The following is a 14,831-nucleotide window of genomic DNA, read 5'->3' as shown; positions in this document are numbered from 1 at the left end:
ACGGGGCAATGATCGGATTTGGTGGTGCCAGGCATAATAGCAATGGTACCTCCTCTGTCCAAGGACCAATCATCCACATAAAACCTGTCCAGACGTGCAAAGATGCACCCATCCCCGCTCCTGCGGTTATGCCAAGCGAAAGATAAGGAATTTGGCCTTCTCTGGAAATCATCCTCAGTCTAGCAATCCCTGCCAAAAAAGGAAAGCGTGAACCTCTCCCATGAGGTTCGCTCCAAAGGGTGTAGACCCCCTTCGCATCCAACCTTCTTGTCAGAAGGTTGCTCAACCATATTAAAATCTCCTCCCACTATCCATTGATCAACCTAGGGAATGACATTTGTAATGGTGTCCCAAAAGGCCACCCTTTCACCTCTCATAACTTAGCCAGATAATGGCCAATCATGATCGTACGATAGTTACTGGGCATCATGGGATCCCCGCTCTTAAGCAAGGGCACAATAGTGTTATCTGTCCAACTAGCTGGGAAACCTTCACACGTAGCTCTATTAAACATGTGTACCAGGATCGGTGCCAGTGTATCCCGTGCATATGAGAAATGTTCAGCTGCTAGACCTTCATGATCATGCGCCCTCCCTATGTGTAGTCTATCAATTGCATCTAGCACCATCCACAAAGTGAAGAAAACGCAATGATCCAGTCGAGGTGATGGCGGGCGCGGAATGGGAGGCTGTCGAGGTACATCATATAGGGACATCGCATACTCGTGCCAAGTCTCAGGTGCCGTGATCGGGGTAGGTGGCTGCCTCTCCTGGAACATTTTCCAAGCCTTCTTACTGTCCTGACTCAAGAATAATTGGTACAATTCTGCCTCGAGCTTTGCTAGGTTATCCCGCTTCTTCTTTCGCACAAAGCGTCGGAATAGCGTCCTGGCCTGCCTGTGTGTACGTGCTCCAAGGGCAACATCTCTCTGTAGCTGAGCTCGGGTCTCTCAGCATTCGTCATCATACCAGCCATTCTGCGGAATAGTATTGCTCAAGGGCTTAGAGGCAGCTATAGTATATCGGAAAGCATATGCTGCCGAGGTATGTAGTACCTCTGTAAAGCCTCTCGTAAGCTCCTCTAAAGGGCTATTTGGGTCAAGAGTGAAAAGACCATTGTAGACTGCAGTGCAATAAACTCCAGCAATCTCTCGTGTAAAATGAGAGAGAAAGAAAGAAAGCTGTATTAACGTCTACTAGAGGCCGAACTCGACCTATGAGACAGATCAATGTACAACTATCAATGTCCTTTGGATGTCCAAAAAAAAAAGGACAAAATGAACATGAAATAAACTACGAAAGTACTGAGCTAGTGGGGGGGGTGTGATGGATGGAGCACTACTGTTAGAGGCTCAGTATGCAACCTATATGCGTAGGGTATACAAGAATGCAATGCAGATTTGTCTAGTTCCAACCAGTACCATAATGGGGGTGTAATATGTGATACATAGGCGATGGCGAGGCAAAAATCCCTCGGAGCATGATCTCCAGGTGTGAGTGTAAGTGATCTAGTCGCTCCTGGATATGGTGCTGATGTCGAGCCCGAATCTCTGTGATCTCCCTCTGATGTAGTCTGGGAGTCTGGTAGCTTGGTGCTCTCGGTCTCCATCTAGCTCGAAGGTCCTCAGCGCGCTGAAGTGTATCCCCCTCCTGTGTCCGGGTAGGAACTGGGATAGATCTCTGGAAGAAATCAGTGAGCTGGAGCTGTCGCCCACCTCTCCCTGTGGTATGAGTCCGTAATAGTGCCTCTCTGTGGCACGCTGTCTCTAGCAAGAACTGGCCAAATCTGCGCTGGTCTTCGGATTCCATGATCTGGCAGAGTGAGGGATGTCTGCTGAAGATGGTGGTGTAGTCTCTAATGTCACTATATGCTCTGCATCTGCATACATAATGCTCCTCACTCTCAACCTCCTCCTGGCATAGTCTACATATCCTCTCTGCTTTGGGGATCCGTGCTGCCCTACCTCTCTCAATCTCAAGCTAGTGTGATGACACTCTGAGCGAGCCAATCGCCACTCGGGCACTGTGAGGCATGTACACATCCATATATCCGGGTCGTTGAATGAATCCATCTGCTCAGATACGCATAAACTGATCTCTGTAGTATAGCATCTTTGGCGGTAAAGGCTGGCTGGGTGTAATCCAAGTCTCTTGAGTGTATCGCTCCCATAAATCCTTCTGAAGGACTCTGTTCCTCTCACTGTGAGAGAGCTGGATGTGTGGTGCATGTATATCGTACTGGAAAGGTGGCAGGTGATCTATGTTGAGACCATGCTGAGTGAGCCACTGTATCATCTGAGAGTACCATGATCTCCTATCTCCACTCTCTGCGAGCTGCCTGGACGCCTCAAAAGCTCTATGTGAGAGTCGATCTGATGGCATATCTTTGATCCTCTGTATGAAGTAGATTGTCTAGAAGAGGGCCTCTACTAGCATAGGAGGTGCGGCAAACTCCGCTTAGACAATGTCATATGGGACGGAGGGTTTGCTGCGGATCATCCATGAGAGCATGAGAATCTGAGGCCTCTCTATATGAGACCATGTGGAGGTGGCGAGCCCAGAGAATATATGCCGACATGCTTGGATGATTTGTAATGATTGTTTCTAGCACCTTGCTTTATTTGTGTTTGCTCATACTATGCTACTATGTTCATGTTCTAGTAAGCCTTCTTGTTGTGTTAAGGCGCCTCCTCGCAAAGGAAGGGCTATCTCTTTGCTTGTCTTGCATACAAAGCCATGTGTGTCCTAGCCCACCTGCATCTTTTGCTAGGTGGTGCCCCTCTAACCTTGGTTGCTAGGGAGGTCCTTGCCCCTAGCATCCTTTGTGAGAGCGGAGGTTGGTTTGGGGTGTAGAGGCCACCCCGCCCAATTTTTCCCCTTCTCAATAGTATGAAGCTCTTTCAATTGGGTTAGAACAACTTAAAGCATTAGCCAGAGACATGAGGTCTAAAAATCCAAGCAAGCTAAAGGTTGATTTTAGCTAAAAGGATATCCTTAAATTGATCTCTTGTACCAAAGGATGTATTATCAAGCTTAGCAAGGGTGCATCAATAGTCATTAAATTGTGAAGTGAGACAGAGATGACTCATCGTAACAAAATGCCCAAATTTGTTAGGCCAAGAGTAAAGCTCAGTCAAGATTTCCATCATGTTTTGTCTCTCTAGCATGGCCAGAGCTGCATACCCTCGTGTGAGTCTATCCCTGGCTGCCTGTGTCATAGTAAATCTTCCTGGCGGAGTCGCAAATGTAATCCCCAAGTACACATATGAGTCTACCACCTCTACTTGTCCTCTTGCTGGTGTGAAGATGGCCTGTCGTCAAACTGGTCCTGAGGTGTGGAAAATCATGACCTTGGTTTTCCCAACGTGCACTGTAAGTCCCCTCTGTGTGCAAATTCATTGAGTGCATGGAGATGATGCTATAGTCCCATCTGCGACTCAGAGACCAAAATAATATCATCTACATATAGCATAATGTGCACTGTGGTACCTGAGATGTCTACCCCGCATAGTTGCCAGGCGTTTCAGAAACGGCAGGTATGAAACGGGTTTCATACGTTTTGAAACGTTTCATAAAAGGTAAGAAACGGGTACAAAAAGGTTTCATACAAAACAGAAAAAACATGTATATTTTTTACTTGAAATATACAAAAGAAAAAACTATTGACATAACTTATAAGAGACCACATTGAATTCATTTCAATAAAAACAAAATACATGTAAGATATGAAGATATCACAAATCACGTGGGTGATCACTGATGACTAAACAAAAATCAAAAGCATCACCACGTGGGTGATGAGTCATGACTCAAAATCCAAGATCAAAATAACTAACATGTCCAAAGTTCAAACTAAATAACATGTCCAAATAAAATGATACTGGCAGCTGCTAGCTACTATCTGCATCCTCATGCTCATCCTCATCTGCATCTTCTGCCTCTGCAGCCTCACTCTCAAGGTCACTGCCGGTAGCCGAGTCCTCAAAGGCCTCATTATCTAGAGGTGCAGGTGCACCACTAGTACTAGCCTCTCGAGAAGATCGTGTAGTGCGAGCCGGAGCCATGATCTCCTCATAGAGCATAGAATAGATGTCTCTCTCCTCCTAAGGAATGTCAGGAATCTCCTTGCACTTCATGATATCAATCTTATCTGGATTCACTTGGCGAGGCTCAATGGGATGACCCTTTTGTTCTAGCAATCGGAGATTGCAATGACAAAAGACAAGCCTCTCCAATTGTGCTGAGGAGAGTCTATTTCTCTTTTTCGTGTGAAAAAGAGCCCATGTACTCCAGTTTCTCTCACAAGGCCCTGAACTGCAATCCTGGGAGAGAACTCTTAGTGCAATCCGTCTCTACATTGTACAAAAAAGAATGTTAAGTTAGAGTCAAAAAGAGAGTAGCATTTGAATGTAGATTTTGAAAGAGTAGGACTCACGAGACAAAGATACAAGATTCAAGAATCAAGAAACCTTACCAAGTTGGGTGTCCCAATACCGTATTTCTCCCACCAAGACACTGGCTCCAACTGTGTCTCCCTGAGCAATGCAGTAGCTCGCCCAAGCATATGGCTACCGTTGCGGTAAATGAGAAGCTCATCCTCGAGCTTTCTCATCAGCTGTATATCACCTCCCACTCCCACCAACTTGGTAATGTACTCGATCCATCTTGACTCTAGCTCCTCATTGAGGTATTGCTCCTCATTCCTCCAAAGGGGATGCAAAATGTGAGCAACAGCATGGATTGGCCTATGAAACCAATCCCAACGCCGATTCCAGATCTCCTTAATATCTTGAACTCTACATGTAACATGTGACATACATAAGAGATCAAGATTTATAAAATAACTCAAAGACTAAAGTTAAAGCCCAAGGGTGAGCACCTGTCACGCGACAAGGTAGTGAAATCATTGAGAGCTTCACCAATTCTGTCCATGAACTCATAAAGCAGCCCAATGGTACTTCCCTCCATGTCTGTGAGCCGAAGGACACTATACATGGCCTGAAGTGCCTTCACAAGTCCCTCTGCATCCTGCCACCAAGTATCTCTCATGACCATACGAGAGAATGCTATAGACTTGGGCTCATCCTTGTCCTCCCATGCTGTCCATTCACGACACACAACAGTGCGTAATAAGCCATGTCGCACTCTCACTAGTCTCTCCACCACAATAAACATATATGCAAACCGAGTTTTGGAGGGCTTTAGAAGCTCAAGATCACTATTGGCCCTGTACATGCTCAAAACCTTTGGCCTCTTTGTGACAAAGTTCACCATGGTAGATGCAGCTGAAAATACATGGCTCACCCAATCAAGCTTTCCCACATCCTCAATCATCAAGTCAAGGCTGTGTGCTGCACAAGGTGTCCACACAATCTTGGGGAACTCCTCCTCTAACATCCTGCCCATGGATACACAATTGGACCCATTGTTCATTATGTCATGTGGGACATAATGAACTCCCCTGTAACCACTATCCCTGGCACCGATGCATCTATGGCACAAATGAACATTGTGCCTTTGCAGGAGGACACAAGAATGTTGTACACATTTCTCTTCCGCGCATCTGTCCATCCATCACAAAGCAAAGTACAACCATACTTTGCCCAAGTGGCCTTGAGAGGCTCCATCTCCATCTCCACAGCCAGTTGCTCCTTGCGAAGCTCAGTAGTGCGCAAAGTCTCGTAGGAGGGGCCATCCCACTCACACCCAATGCGGGAGATAGCTCTCATTGCCTTCTTCCATCGAGGAGTCCTGACAATGTGGAAGGATAATCCACATTGAATAAACAACTTCATCAACTCCCTCGTTGCCTCTTTCATGGCAGCCTTTTGCATCCCTGCCTGTACATGTCCTTTCTTGAACATTGGAAGACTAGTTCTTTTGGCTCGAGGTGCCGAGCTAGAACCACCGGCAACCTCACCACCACTGGTATCTTCCTCTCTGATACTGCGAGTCCTCTTGGAGACACTTTGATGTGCTTCAGGCTCTCCCAGATTGGGGATATCCTCAAGGGGGATACCTAGCTGCATGGCCTTCCAAGCCTTGAGGCTATCATAGATTTCTTGTGGCACATGCTTACATGGCCCAATGCCGAAACCCTTTGTTTGTGACAAATGTGCCTTCAACCTGGTGACACTGCCATGGTGCTTATCAGCACAAAAGTTGCATTTCCACTTTCCGGAGCCTGAGCCACCATATCTAGACTTGAAGGTGACATTGTTCCAAAGAGAATCACCTGTTCGAGGCATCCTACAAGGCGGGGATAAATGCAGATTGTTGGCCCTGCAAGTGCGACACATAACATAAACTAATCTCAATAGAGCAAGGGTGGACCGTGGAAGATATGCCATAAATATTGATGGAAGAGAAAAAAGTGTGCTGTTTTGTGAGTTGTGGAGAGAAAACCAACTTAAAGCAAAACATGACATTACCCCTTTGGAAGACCTCCACAAGGCCCAAGGACACCAAGGAGCAGGGGGCCGACACAAGCGATGGAAGGAATCGAAGGATGGCACACAAATCGGCGAACTCACAGGCGGCGGCCACTGGGAAGCGTGATAAACTGCGCCGTACGATCCACGAAAGAAAACGTTTTTTAAGGTTTTTAAAAACTGCATGATGTATGAAACGCGTTTCATACTGTACGAAACGTTTCGAAACGTTTCGTACGTTTTGAAACTGTATGAAACGCGTTTCTATGCAACACTGCTACGCCGTCCCCACCACCGTGAACAATGAAGTCAGCCACCTTATCAATGTATAACCCAAATAGTGTAGGAGAGAGTGGGCATCCTTGCTTCACACCTATGGTGCTAGCAATAACTCTGGTGAAAATACAAAATAAATTTCTATAAGTTCAAGTAGACTGCACAAAATAAAGGCTAGAAGCTCCCCATCTGAAAATGTGTGGTGATCTCAACCAACTCAGGGTTGTCAGGCACGATACCGTACGGTTCGTACGATACGATACCGTACGGGAAAATACGGTACAATATAATATTTTTTCTTGTCGTACAATAAAATACGATGTTTTAAAAAAATACTTATAAAACTTAGGTATTTCCAAGTCCAGATATGGAGTATTTTAGAAAGGAGGGAAGTATCATAGTATAGAGGAAGCTCAAACAGCCATAGATAAGCAAAAAAAAGACCATTACCTACCAAAAAAATTATTATTTTTTGGGAAAAAATTTCTTTTTGAAAAATAAAAAATTTGGAAAAAAAACATTTTTGAAAAAAAAAATTCGAGAAAATTTTTTCCCTGAAAAAATCCATACAGTATCGTACAATACGGTATTCCGTACGATAAGTTGTCGTACGCCATACGGAAACAACCCTATCAGGCACAATGGTGCTAAGAGAGTCCCATGGGGGTTGATGAGAAAAAGATCCCATGATCCCACTCTCTCATGATAACAGTGTGCTCTGCTTGCGCAGATCTGGGTGGTCCTTGTATATGAGCCCATGTTGCCATACGAGTGAATAATCTCTCCCCATATAGTACAAATGCATTGAGTGTTGTATATCTTAATACCCTCTATAGGCTCTCTGCATCTGGCCCTCCAAATTTGCCAAGATGTGCTCCCAAGTAATATCAATCCTTTGCAGAGGTGTTGTAAACTGTGTATGAGGAATATCTAGCAGCATGTAACAGTGGGCCACACCTCGACATATCATTATGGCAGTGTCCAAATCCCTGCCCTCAAAAAATGTGGACAAGATTGAGTGAGCCAAGCAATAGCACCCCAAGTAACATAGATGGTATCTCTCCTCAATCTGCTCATAAGCTGAGCTATAGAGCCCCAAATCCTTTGAGCAGCTCTACACCCCCATATGCAATATTTGTACTGTCTCAAAACTTACCAGGCATCTGGGGCAAGAGGGGTTTGCACAACCGTAAATAGCCCTGCACTAATTAATGGGGAGGTCACCATGTATGCATAACCAAAAGAAGTGGGAAATCTGGCTCCTTCTGTATAAGTGCCAAAATCTCTTTTGAATCTGGTTCCTGTCAAAGTCTGTGGTATTATGGACAGTGTAGGTGAAAAAGCACAGTAGAACATAATGCCAGGCTCCATGAAAATACTGATCCATGGGAAAACTGAAAGAGAAACTAGTTAGCTACACTGAATATGTGCTGATGAGGGTAGCTCGGATAACCATGTGGCTAATACAAGTTGTTAGTACAGTGGCATGGATGGAATTCATACGTTGTCCAATAATAGTACCATTTTCCTCCATAACGGAGCACAGAGTTGTGATGATGTCCACCTCTTATTATGAGACCTCTCCATGTCGAGAGAGAGAGAGAGAGAGAAAGAAAGAAAGTAATATTAATGTCTACAAAAGACCTCAAGGGTCTATGAGAGCATAAGTGATACAATGATACCATGGATATAGAAAAAGTAACTGAGAGAGAAGGAAAAATGACTACCACTAGTGTATACAGATGTGATATCAGCATGTGACCTTGTACGGGAGAAATTAGCCATGATCAACTAATAAGGATGCCCTCCTCAGCCACTGCAGATCTGATGGCCGAGAGAATATCTGGCCTCTGTGATGTGTGATGGAAGCATGCTATTAATGTCTTTGAAAGACCTGGGGGTGTTTGTGACCGAAAAGTTGTTACATGTGATCCATGAGTAAACTGGATCTCAAGACAACATGAAAAATGAAATACTAGCTACCAAAAGGAAAATACAGGCCAACATACTACGTAGGCTCTGTGTACAATATAGTAGGCAGTAGAAGAGCCTCATGTGCCCGAACACATAATGTGTCTTCCTCTTCATGGACTGAGTGCCTTTCTGTGTCACTAAAGCAAGTCTCAGATCTGGAGCTGTCGGGTGGAGGGTTTGAGTCTCTGGGATGGGGTACGTCTGGCTCTTTTGAGGACATGTGCTCTCTCTCAGAGGACCCCCCGAGTGCGTGCAGTGCTCACTTGGTGGGGATGTCTAGCCCTGACCTTGTCAATCTGTCTCGGTGGATCTCATATGGACTGAGGGTTAGCTGGGGCTTGCTGGTGAGGGACGAAAAGGTCAGTGATAGATGTTTGTACAGTGTCCTGCCTCTTGGGCTGCTGCCTCAATAGTCTGTCTCTGTGGTGCTTTACCTAATAGGTATAGAGAGAGATTTATTAATGTCTACTAAAGATTCAAAGGGTCTATGAGACCAAAAAGTGTTTCAAAAGTTGCATGTGTAGACTAAAGATCATAAATTAGAGAGAGAAAGGGGGAAGGGAGGGGGAATGTTTTTCTAGTAAAATGAGCTCATGTCTACCCAATAAGAAGTTTGAATGACACGAGTGAGAATGCCATTGCCTATCTTTCTGTTCAATTCGGTGAGGTAACTTAGCTATTTGTGATAAGAACTTTCTGTCAATAATGGTTTTTCTTTTTGTTTGAATGCCTGATTTTTCTTTTTGCTCAATTTTGGTGAGTAACTTAACTGCTTGTGATAAGAAATTTCTGCCAAGAATTGTAATTTGTTTGAATGCATGCTGCTGCAGATACATTTTTGGAATACCTGGGGAAGAAAATTTGGACCTACTAGATTCTCTAAGAGGGTCAACTGTAAAGTTGATATTGACAAGGCATGAACAAGCTGCTGGGTTTATGGCAGCAACGTTGGGGCGGCTAACTGGAAATGTGGGCGTCTGCCTCTCCACTTTAGGTCCAGGTGCAACTAATTTTGCAACAGCTGCAGCTTATGCGCAATTGGCAGGGTTCCCTATGGTAAGTCAAAGTACACATTTGTAACCAAGTTAAAGGTTTTGCTATACTATTGGTTTTTGAGTCATGACTGTTTGCTATTCTATAGAGTCTTTTACATGTTTAACATTCGTTTCATTATTGGTGGAACTGGTGAAGTGGTTGACCACGAGTTGGAGGACTCCATGGCAGCTGCTCCGTTGTCCCTGAATAAGGCCATTGCCCCTTGCCTTTTGTCAAAAGTGGGCCTCCAGCTCTTGGATTCTACAGTCTCCTCCCTTGTGGCCTCTTCACTGCTTTGCAAGATTTTTGGGAGCTGCCTGACACATGGTCAGATTCGGGATTTGCTTTAGTCAGCCCTCATTGGTGAGCCCGGGAAAATCAGCGACATTCATTTTCTTGGGCACAGCTACTCCCAGGTGGAGTTCAACTTACTGGACAGTTGATCGAGTGTTCCATCCATCCGGGTCTGCATAGTCTGTCTGGAAGCTCTCACCCAGGTCATTGCGTTCAGGGGCCCATTCGTGCAGCGGGTTGAGTATTCAGGCCTCCCCGGACAGTGCTTCATTTGTGGACAATCCTTCTTGGCAATAGCAGTTAGGTTCTGTGCACCGACTGATTCATCAGTTCTCTGACCCAGTGGAGATGACGATGGCAGCTTTGCCAGCAGTTGCCCTGCCTCCAAATTCCCCTGACGGCTAGCCCCTTGTCATGGGGGTTGCCAGTGGACCACAGCTTCTTCAGGTGCCTGCCGGTGGACATGAGTGAGTTCTCGGACGCGTTGGCCCCTCTTAGAGTATGTGTGATTGTCCATCACTTGCACAGGTACAATGGTCTTCTCCTTCCCCCTCAGTGTCGCCCCTGGCAGCGAATGGGATTGCGAGGCGGCATCCTCCACTATTCACTCTCAAGCAGTTGCTCTCTCTCACCATATTGGAGACAGGCATCTCATTGATATTGTCTCTCATTGCTGGCACTGGCTCACATGGAGCTAGGTGGGTTAGGACACTGGAACAGGGACAGATCTCTCACCTCTTCGAGCCTAGAAGTGGTCCTTTTTGTTTCTCTCCATGTGTCAGTTGCAGTGCCCCTTGTGCCAGCATACTGCTACCTTTAGTGTGATGGTTGAAGCCCGGAGTATGCATATAGCAGGGTGAGAGCGGAGAGGGCCTTCATGGAAGGCAGGATCAGGGCCCACCGTGCTCATATGCGGCCCCGTATAGACAGTAGCTACTCCCTGTCCAAACCGCCTCCGTACAAAGGGTGTTCTTCTCTGCCCATTCTTAGCCATGCAGATTGTCTCTTGGAATATTCATGGGATGGGTGAGCCTCGCTTTCATAGCCGGAGGGTTCTTCGTTAGGAGCTGCAGAGAGCTGTGGTTGGAGGCTTATTAGTGGGTATCCTTTTCCTTACCTGGATGGAGTCACATCTTCTGGTCACCCGCTTTTTGTCCAAGGGGGAACCATGGGGTGTTTACATCTCAGTCAGTGAGAAGTTTCTCCCCTCACTTTCGGATTCAGGCACCATTGTCCAGGGCGGAGCCCAGTGGGTTGTCATCAGGATTGCGGAAGACCGTGTGGGTTTCCTCAGGGTGGTGGGGTGGATGGAGTTTTGGATATAGGTGCGAAGAGCACCCACAAGAAGATTTCTGGTGCTTGGGAGGGGACTTCAGAACATGTTAAGAGGACCAAGAGGACAGGTAGATGTGAGGGATGGATACTACTTAGGGGCGGAGTACTCTGCCTTGGAGGAGTTGGTTCTCTCCATGAGAGGGTAGGATCCCTGGCACCTCCTAGAGTTTGGCTGCACCCATGGGAGCCTCTGTTTATCTAGATCTGGCAGGAGGATGCATGGACCAAACCTTTCCCGTATTGACAGATTCTATGTGGATGAGTGGGCTTGCAGTCGTGGGGCATGATTGGCATTATTCCAGACACCTCTCTCCAAACCATGCCGGAGTTCTGAGGATCCTTGGAGACCAGAGAAGCAGGAGAGTGTCTGCATTCCAGAGAGCCTGATTCAGGATCCCAAGATTGGCCAGTGAATCGAAGAGATTTTGGGAGCTCTCTCTTTTAGACCGGGCTTAGCTGCAGTGGATCTCGACTTTGGTGTTGGGGATATCAGCTCTTTCCTACATAGAGCAGCTCAGGACCGCCTGCTCATCTCGTTCCAGGAATAGGAGCGGAGCCTTGCTTCCCTTCAGCACCCTCCAGGAGCAGTCCCCAGATAGTCCTTGGCTAGAGTCCTAGGTGGAGATAGTCTGTACAGAGACCTGCTTGATTGAGGAGAGGTGGGTAGAGTTCTGGTATCATGCCCGAGCATCCTTTTCAACTCAGGCAAGAGACAGGGTCACTCGGGATTTTTTCGAGCTATTAAGATCCCACCATGGTAGAGATGGGGTCCGCAGGCTAAGGAGTATAGCAGGTGCCATTGAGTCAGGCCCTCCCCAGGTTCATGCCATTGCCATTGATATCTACAGAGGACTTCTCTTGGCAGGTCTGCTCACCCCCCAGATTGAAGCAGTGAGAGAGAGAGTTTGGCAGCACACATTGGAGGTGGTCCCCTAGGCTTATAGAGTTTCTTGTGTTCTCCCTTCTCACTCTTTGGACCCTGCATTGCGGTATGTGCCCCGGCGAGGATGGCCTCCTAGTTCCCTCTTCATTATTCATTGTTATCTCATGGAAGGTGGTTTCCGGGCCACATCATGGTCTCTGGCCACATGGCAGAATGGCTTTCAGAAGGGCTTATCCATTTGATTCGCAAGGAGAGAGGTGATCGTTTGGAGGTACAACACTGGAGCCCCATTACCCTGCTGGGAAGCATTTTCACTCATCATGATATCCCCTAGAAATTCTCACCTCAGTTGGGGGGCGTGCACTCATTTTCTCAGTTGGACATCAGGGCCGGCTGACTCTTGCTCCTCCAAGGATTTTAGCGGTGGCTCACTCTAGTGGGTGAGGATTCTTGGCTTTTATGATCATCACTGGCACATTGACCCTCCTTGGGCCAAGGTGGCCTGTGACAGCTCGTTGCGGCTATGGCTTTGGGAAAGCCGACCTTTGACGCATGTCCAGTGGGACCTTGCGAGTGGGAGGACCCCTTCAACCCGGAGAGCCTGACAACCTCTCCTTTCGCTACGTGGCGAGGATGCGTCGTAGGATCTAGATGCATGTGATGGACGACACTCTAGCAGCAGCAGACCGCTGGGCTTCCCAAGGCATTCCCTCCCGCTTCCTTAGAGATTTCTGGATGCGTTGTCAGGTAGAGCATTAAACATGAAATTGCCTCTATAACCCTCGTATCAACACCGTATCTCAACCCGCTATTACACAACACCTGCAACACTCAACACTTGATCCTTTAGTCAGAAACACCCCAAAGAAAGGACATTCATATGATCTACCAACGTGTGGGCACCAGACCAATGTAGATAACAAAAGTTGCTCTTAAGGTGTTATTGCAAAATACAGAAGGTTCATGTAGGTGAAAGGATATTCAGCCAAGGTTTTCGTCTTCGAAACAACTCAGCATCGACGGACATATACATGATAGCTCAAGGCAATTCTGCCAAGAGGTTGGAGGCACAGCAGCAAATCAACTATTGAAATGGTTTGAGGCATCACAAGCCTTCTTCACACTGTCAAGCCTTCACAAGATGGTCTATGATGATGATCACCCTTTTTTCCAAGTTGCCCTCCGTCCCAACTACTCTCAGCCTTCAAGGAAGGAGTACACAATCCTTCTCCTCAGAAATGACAACATAACGGTCTTCCCTCCACCTCCTTTTTACCAGGAGCCTCTTGGGCCTCAATATCAGCAGTGTCTTGATCCTCCTTTGTGATGTCTTTTGCTTCCTTCGCCTCCTCTGAAATCTCTTTGGCTTTGTCTTTTTCCCCCCCTTCCAACTGCTCTCAAGATCCTTTTATATAGTGTGAGGCTACGAGCACCAAGAGCACCAAAAGCATGCAAGGCAAGTATGCCAAGTGGCGATCATGCCACACTCTCTTCTCACCACGTCAACCTGTGTTGGCGACCGCCCCTATCTCTGTCATCACCCACCAGTTCAGCATAGTTACTAAGGTTGGCTTCCATATGCCGTCGCCCACTCCTGATGCAGTCAGCCTGCATAATAGCAGCACCACGTATGTCCAACGTGGCCATTGGCCCCCATAAGCTTCTATTCCTTGCCTTCCTCCACGTTGGGATTACCACTGTGTGATGGCGCCATCACCTCTTTCCTGTTTTGCTAGGTTGACGTGGCCGACAGCCACCTTTCCTCCTCTTTCTTGAAGCCAGTAAAGTTTTTTTTTTTTGAGTTTATTACCTCAAGTGCTGATTCATATGGCCCAAGGGAAAAACTTACAATATGTCGCTAACTCCCACTTACCCTTTCCTAACCAAAGTTCACATGCCCAAGGCTCCACCATCAAAATGTCTCATGACACACTGCAGTAGCCACTCGTGACCACTAACCATCGTGAATGTCATTGTCTCATGAAGTAATCCCATCCGAAGTAGCACCACCAAAGTGTAGAGACAGTATCTCAACAAGATTCCTCAACATCCACCATCTCTGGCAAACCCTTGGGCTAGGGCAAGCTCAACATCATCAATGCCATAGATGTAGCTTCCTCAAAGACAAGATCCCAGATCACCAACCATAGTTGCATCACCAAAACCTCTCGGGCAATACCATTGGGCTATGACATCTTTTGGCAATAAGATCATGGTGCCACCGTCATTGAACCAAAAGCCATTACACGGAGGGTTCATTGTCAAAACTTTATCATCATTTCTTGAGTGATAGTCACACATAACAGACATGCTATATTTTGTACAACGATGAGATTATGTAACATTCCATCACATCATGCAAGCACACTTGTTGATTATCAAAACCACTTTGTCATCTGCAAGCAATGGATCCTACTACTACTCCCATATTCACACAAGAAAGAACATCTGAGTGTACCAAAGCTAGATGCACATGCCTTGACCACTCTTGTACATGATTTTGGGCTTTGCCAATTTCTCCTAACATGTTTTGCCCACCCCGCTAGCCTGCTGAGACATTCATGTCCAACAGCCTTTATTGATTAAAGTCAAGTATACTTCATC

The 14,831-nt window shown here is 46.5% G+C and overlaps 2 protein-coding genes across 2 annotated transcripts in view; one reads left to right on the top strand and one right to left on the bottom strand.

Annotated features, from left to right (window-relative positions):
* LOC147632168 (uncharacterized) overlaps positions 1 to 14,831 on the top strand; it is a 149,753-nt gene that overhangs the window by 22,701 nt on the left and 112,221 nt on the right. The window contains exon 2 of the mRNA XM_086808804.1: positions 9,511 to 9,736. Within this exon, the coding sequence (XP_086664930.1) occupies positions 9,511 to 9,736 (226 nt within the window). The remainder of the gene's footprint in view (positions 1 to 9,510; positions 9,737 to 14,831) is intronic.
* On the bottom strand, positions 4,018 to 5,444 carry LOC147632169 (uncharacterized). The gene is made up of 3 exons (XM_086807941.1): positions 4,879 to 5,444; positions 4,474 to 4,795; positions 4,018 to 4,351 (listed from the first exon to the last, which is right to left on the bottom strand). Exons 1-3 carry the CDS (start codon positions 5,430 to 5,432, stop codon positions 4,103 to 4,105), a joined length of 1,125 nt encoding a protein of 374 aa, XP_086664067.1. The 5' UTR covers positions 5,433 to 5,444; the 3' UTR covers positions 4,018 to 4,102.

Source organism: Cibotium barometz, chromosome 14, assembly GCF_041138505.1.
Source record: "Cibotium barometz isolate CiBa-2024 chromosome 14, ASM4113850v1, whole genome shotgun sequence".
NCBI classification, from domain to species: Eukaryota; Viridiplantae; Streptophyta; class Polypodiopsida; order Cyatheales; family Cibotiaceae; genus Cibotium; species Cibotium barometz.
This window is presented reverse-complemented; position numbering and strand designations above follow the sequence as displayed.

What these genes read in the sequence shown, in the direction of transcription:
- LOC147632169 (XM_086807941.1), bottom strand. Translation starts at nt 5,432, where the DNA reads ATGAACAATGGGTCCAATTGTGTATCCATGGGCAGGATGTTAGAGGAG. An exon ending in ACTACCTTGTCGCGTGACAG is followed by an intron (nt 4,796 to 4,878) that starts GTGCTCACCCTT and finishes TGTTACATGTAG; the next exon opens with AGTTCAAGATATTAAGGAGA. An exon ending in GTATTGGGACACCCAACTTG is followed by an intron (nt 4,352 to 4,473) that starts GTAAGGTTTCTT and finishes TGTACAATGTAG; the next exon opens with AGACGGATTGCACTAAGAGT.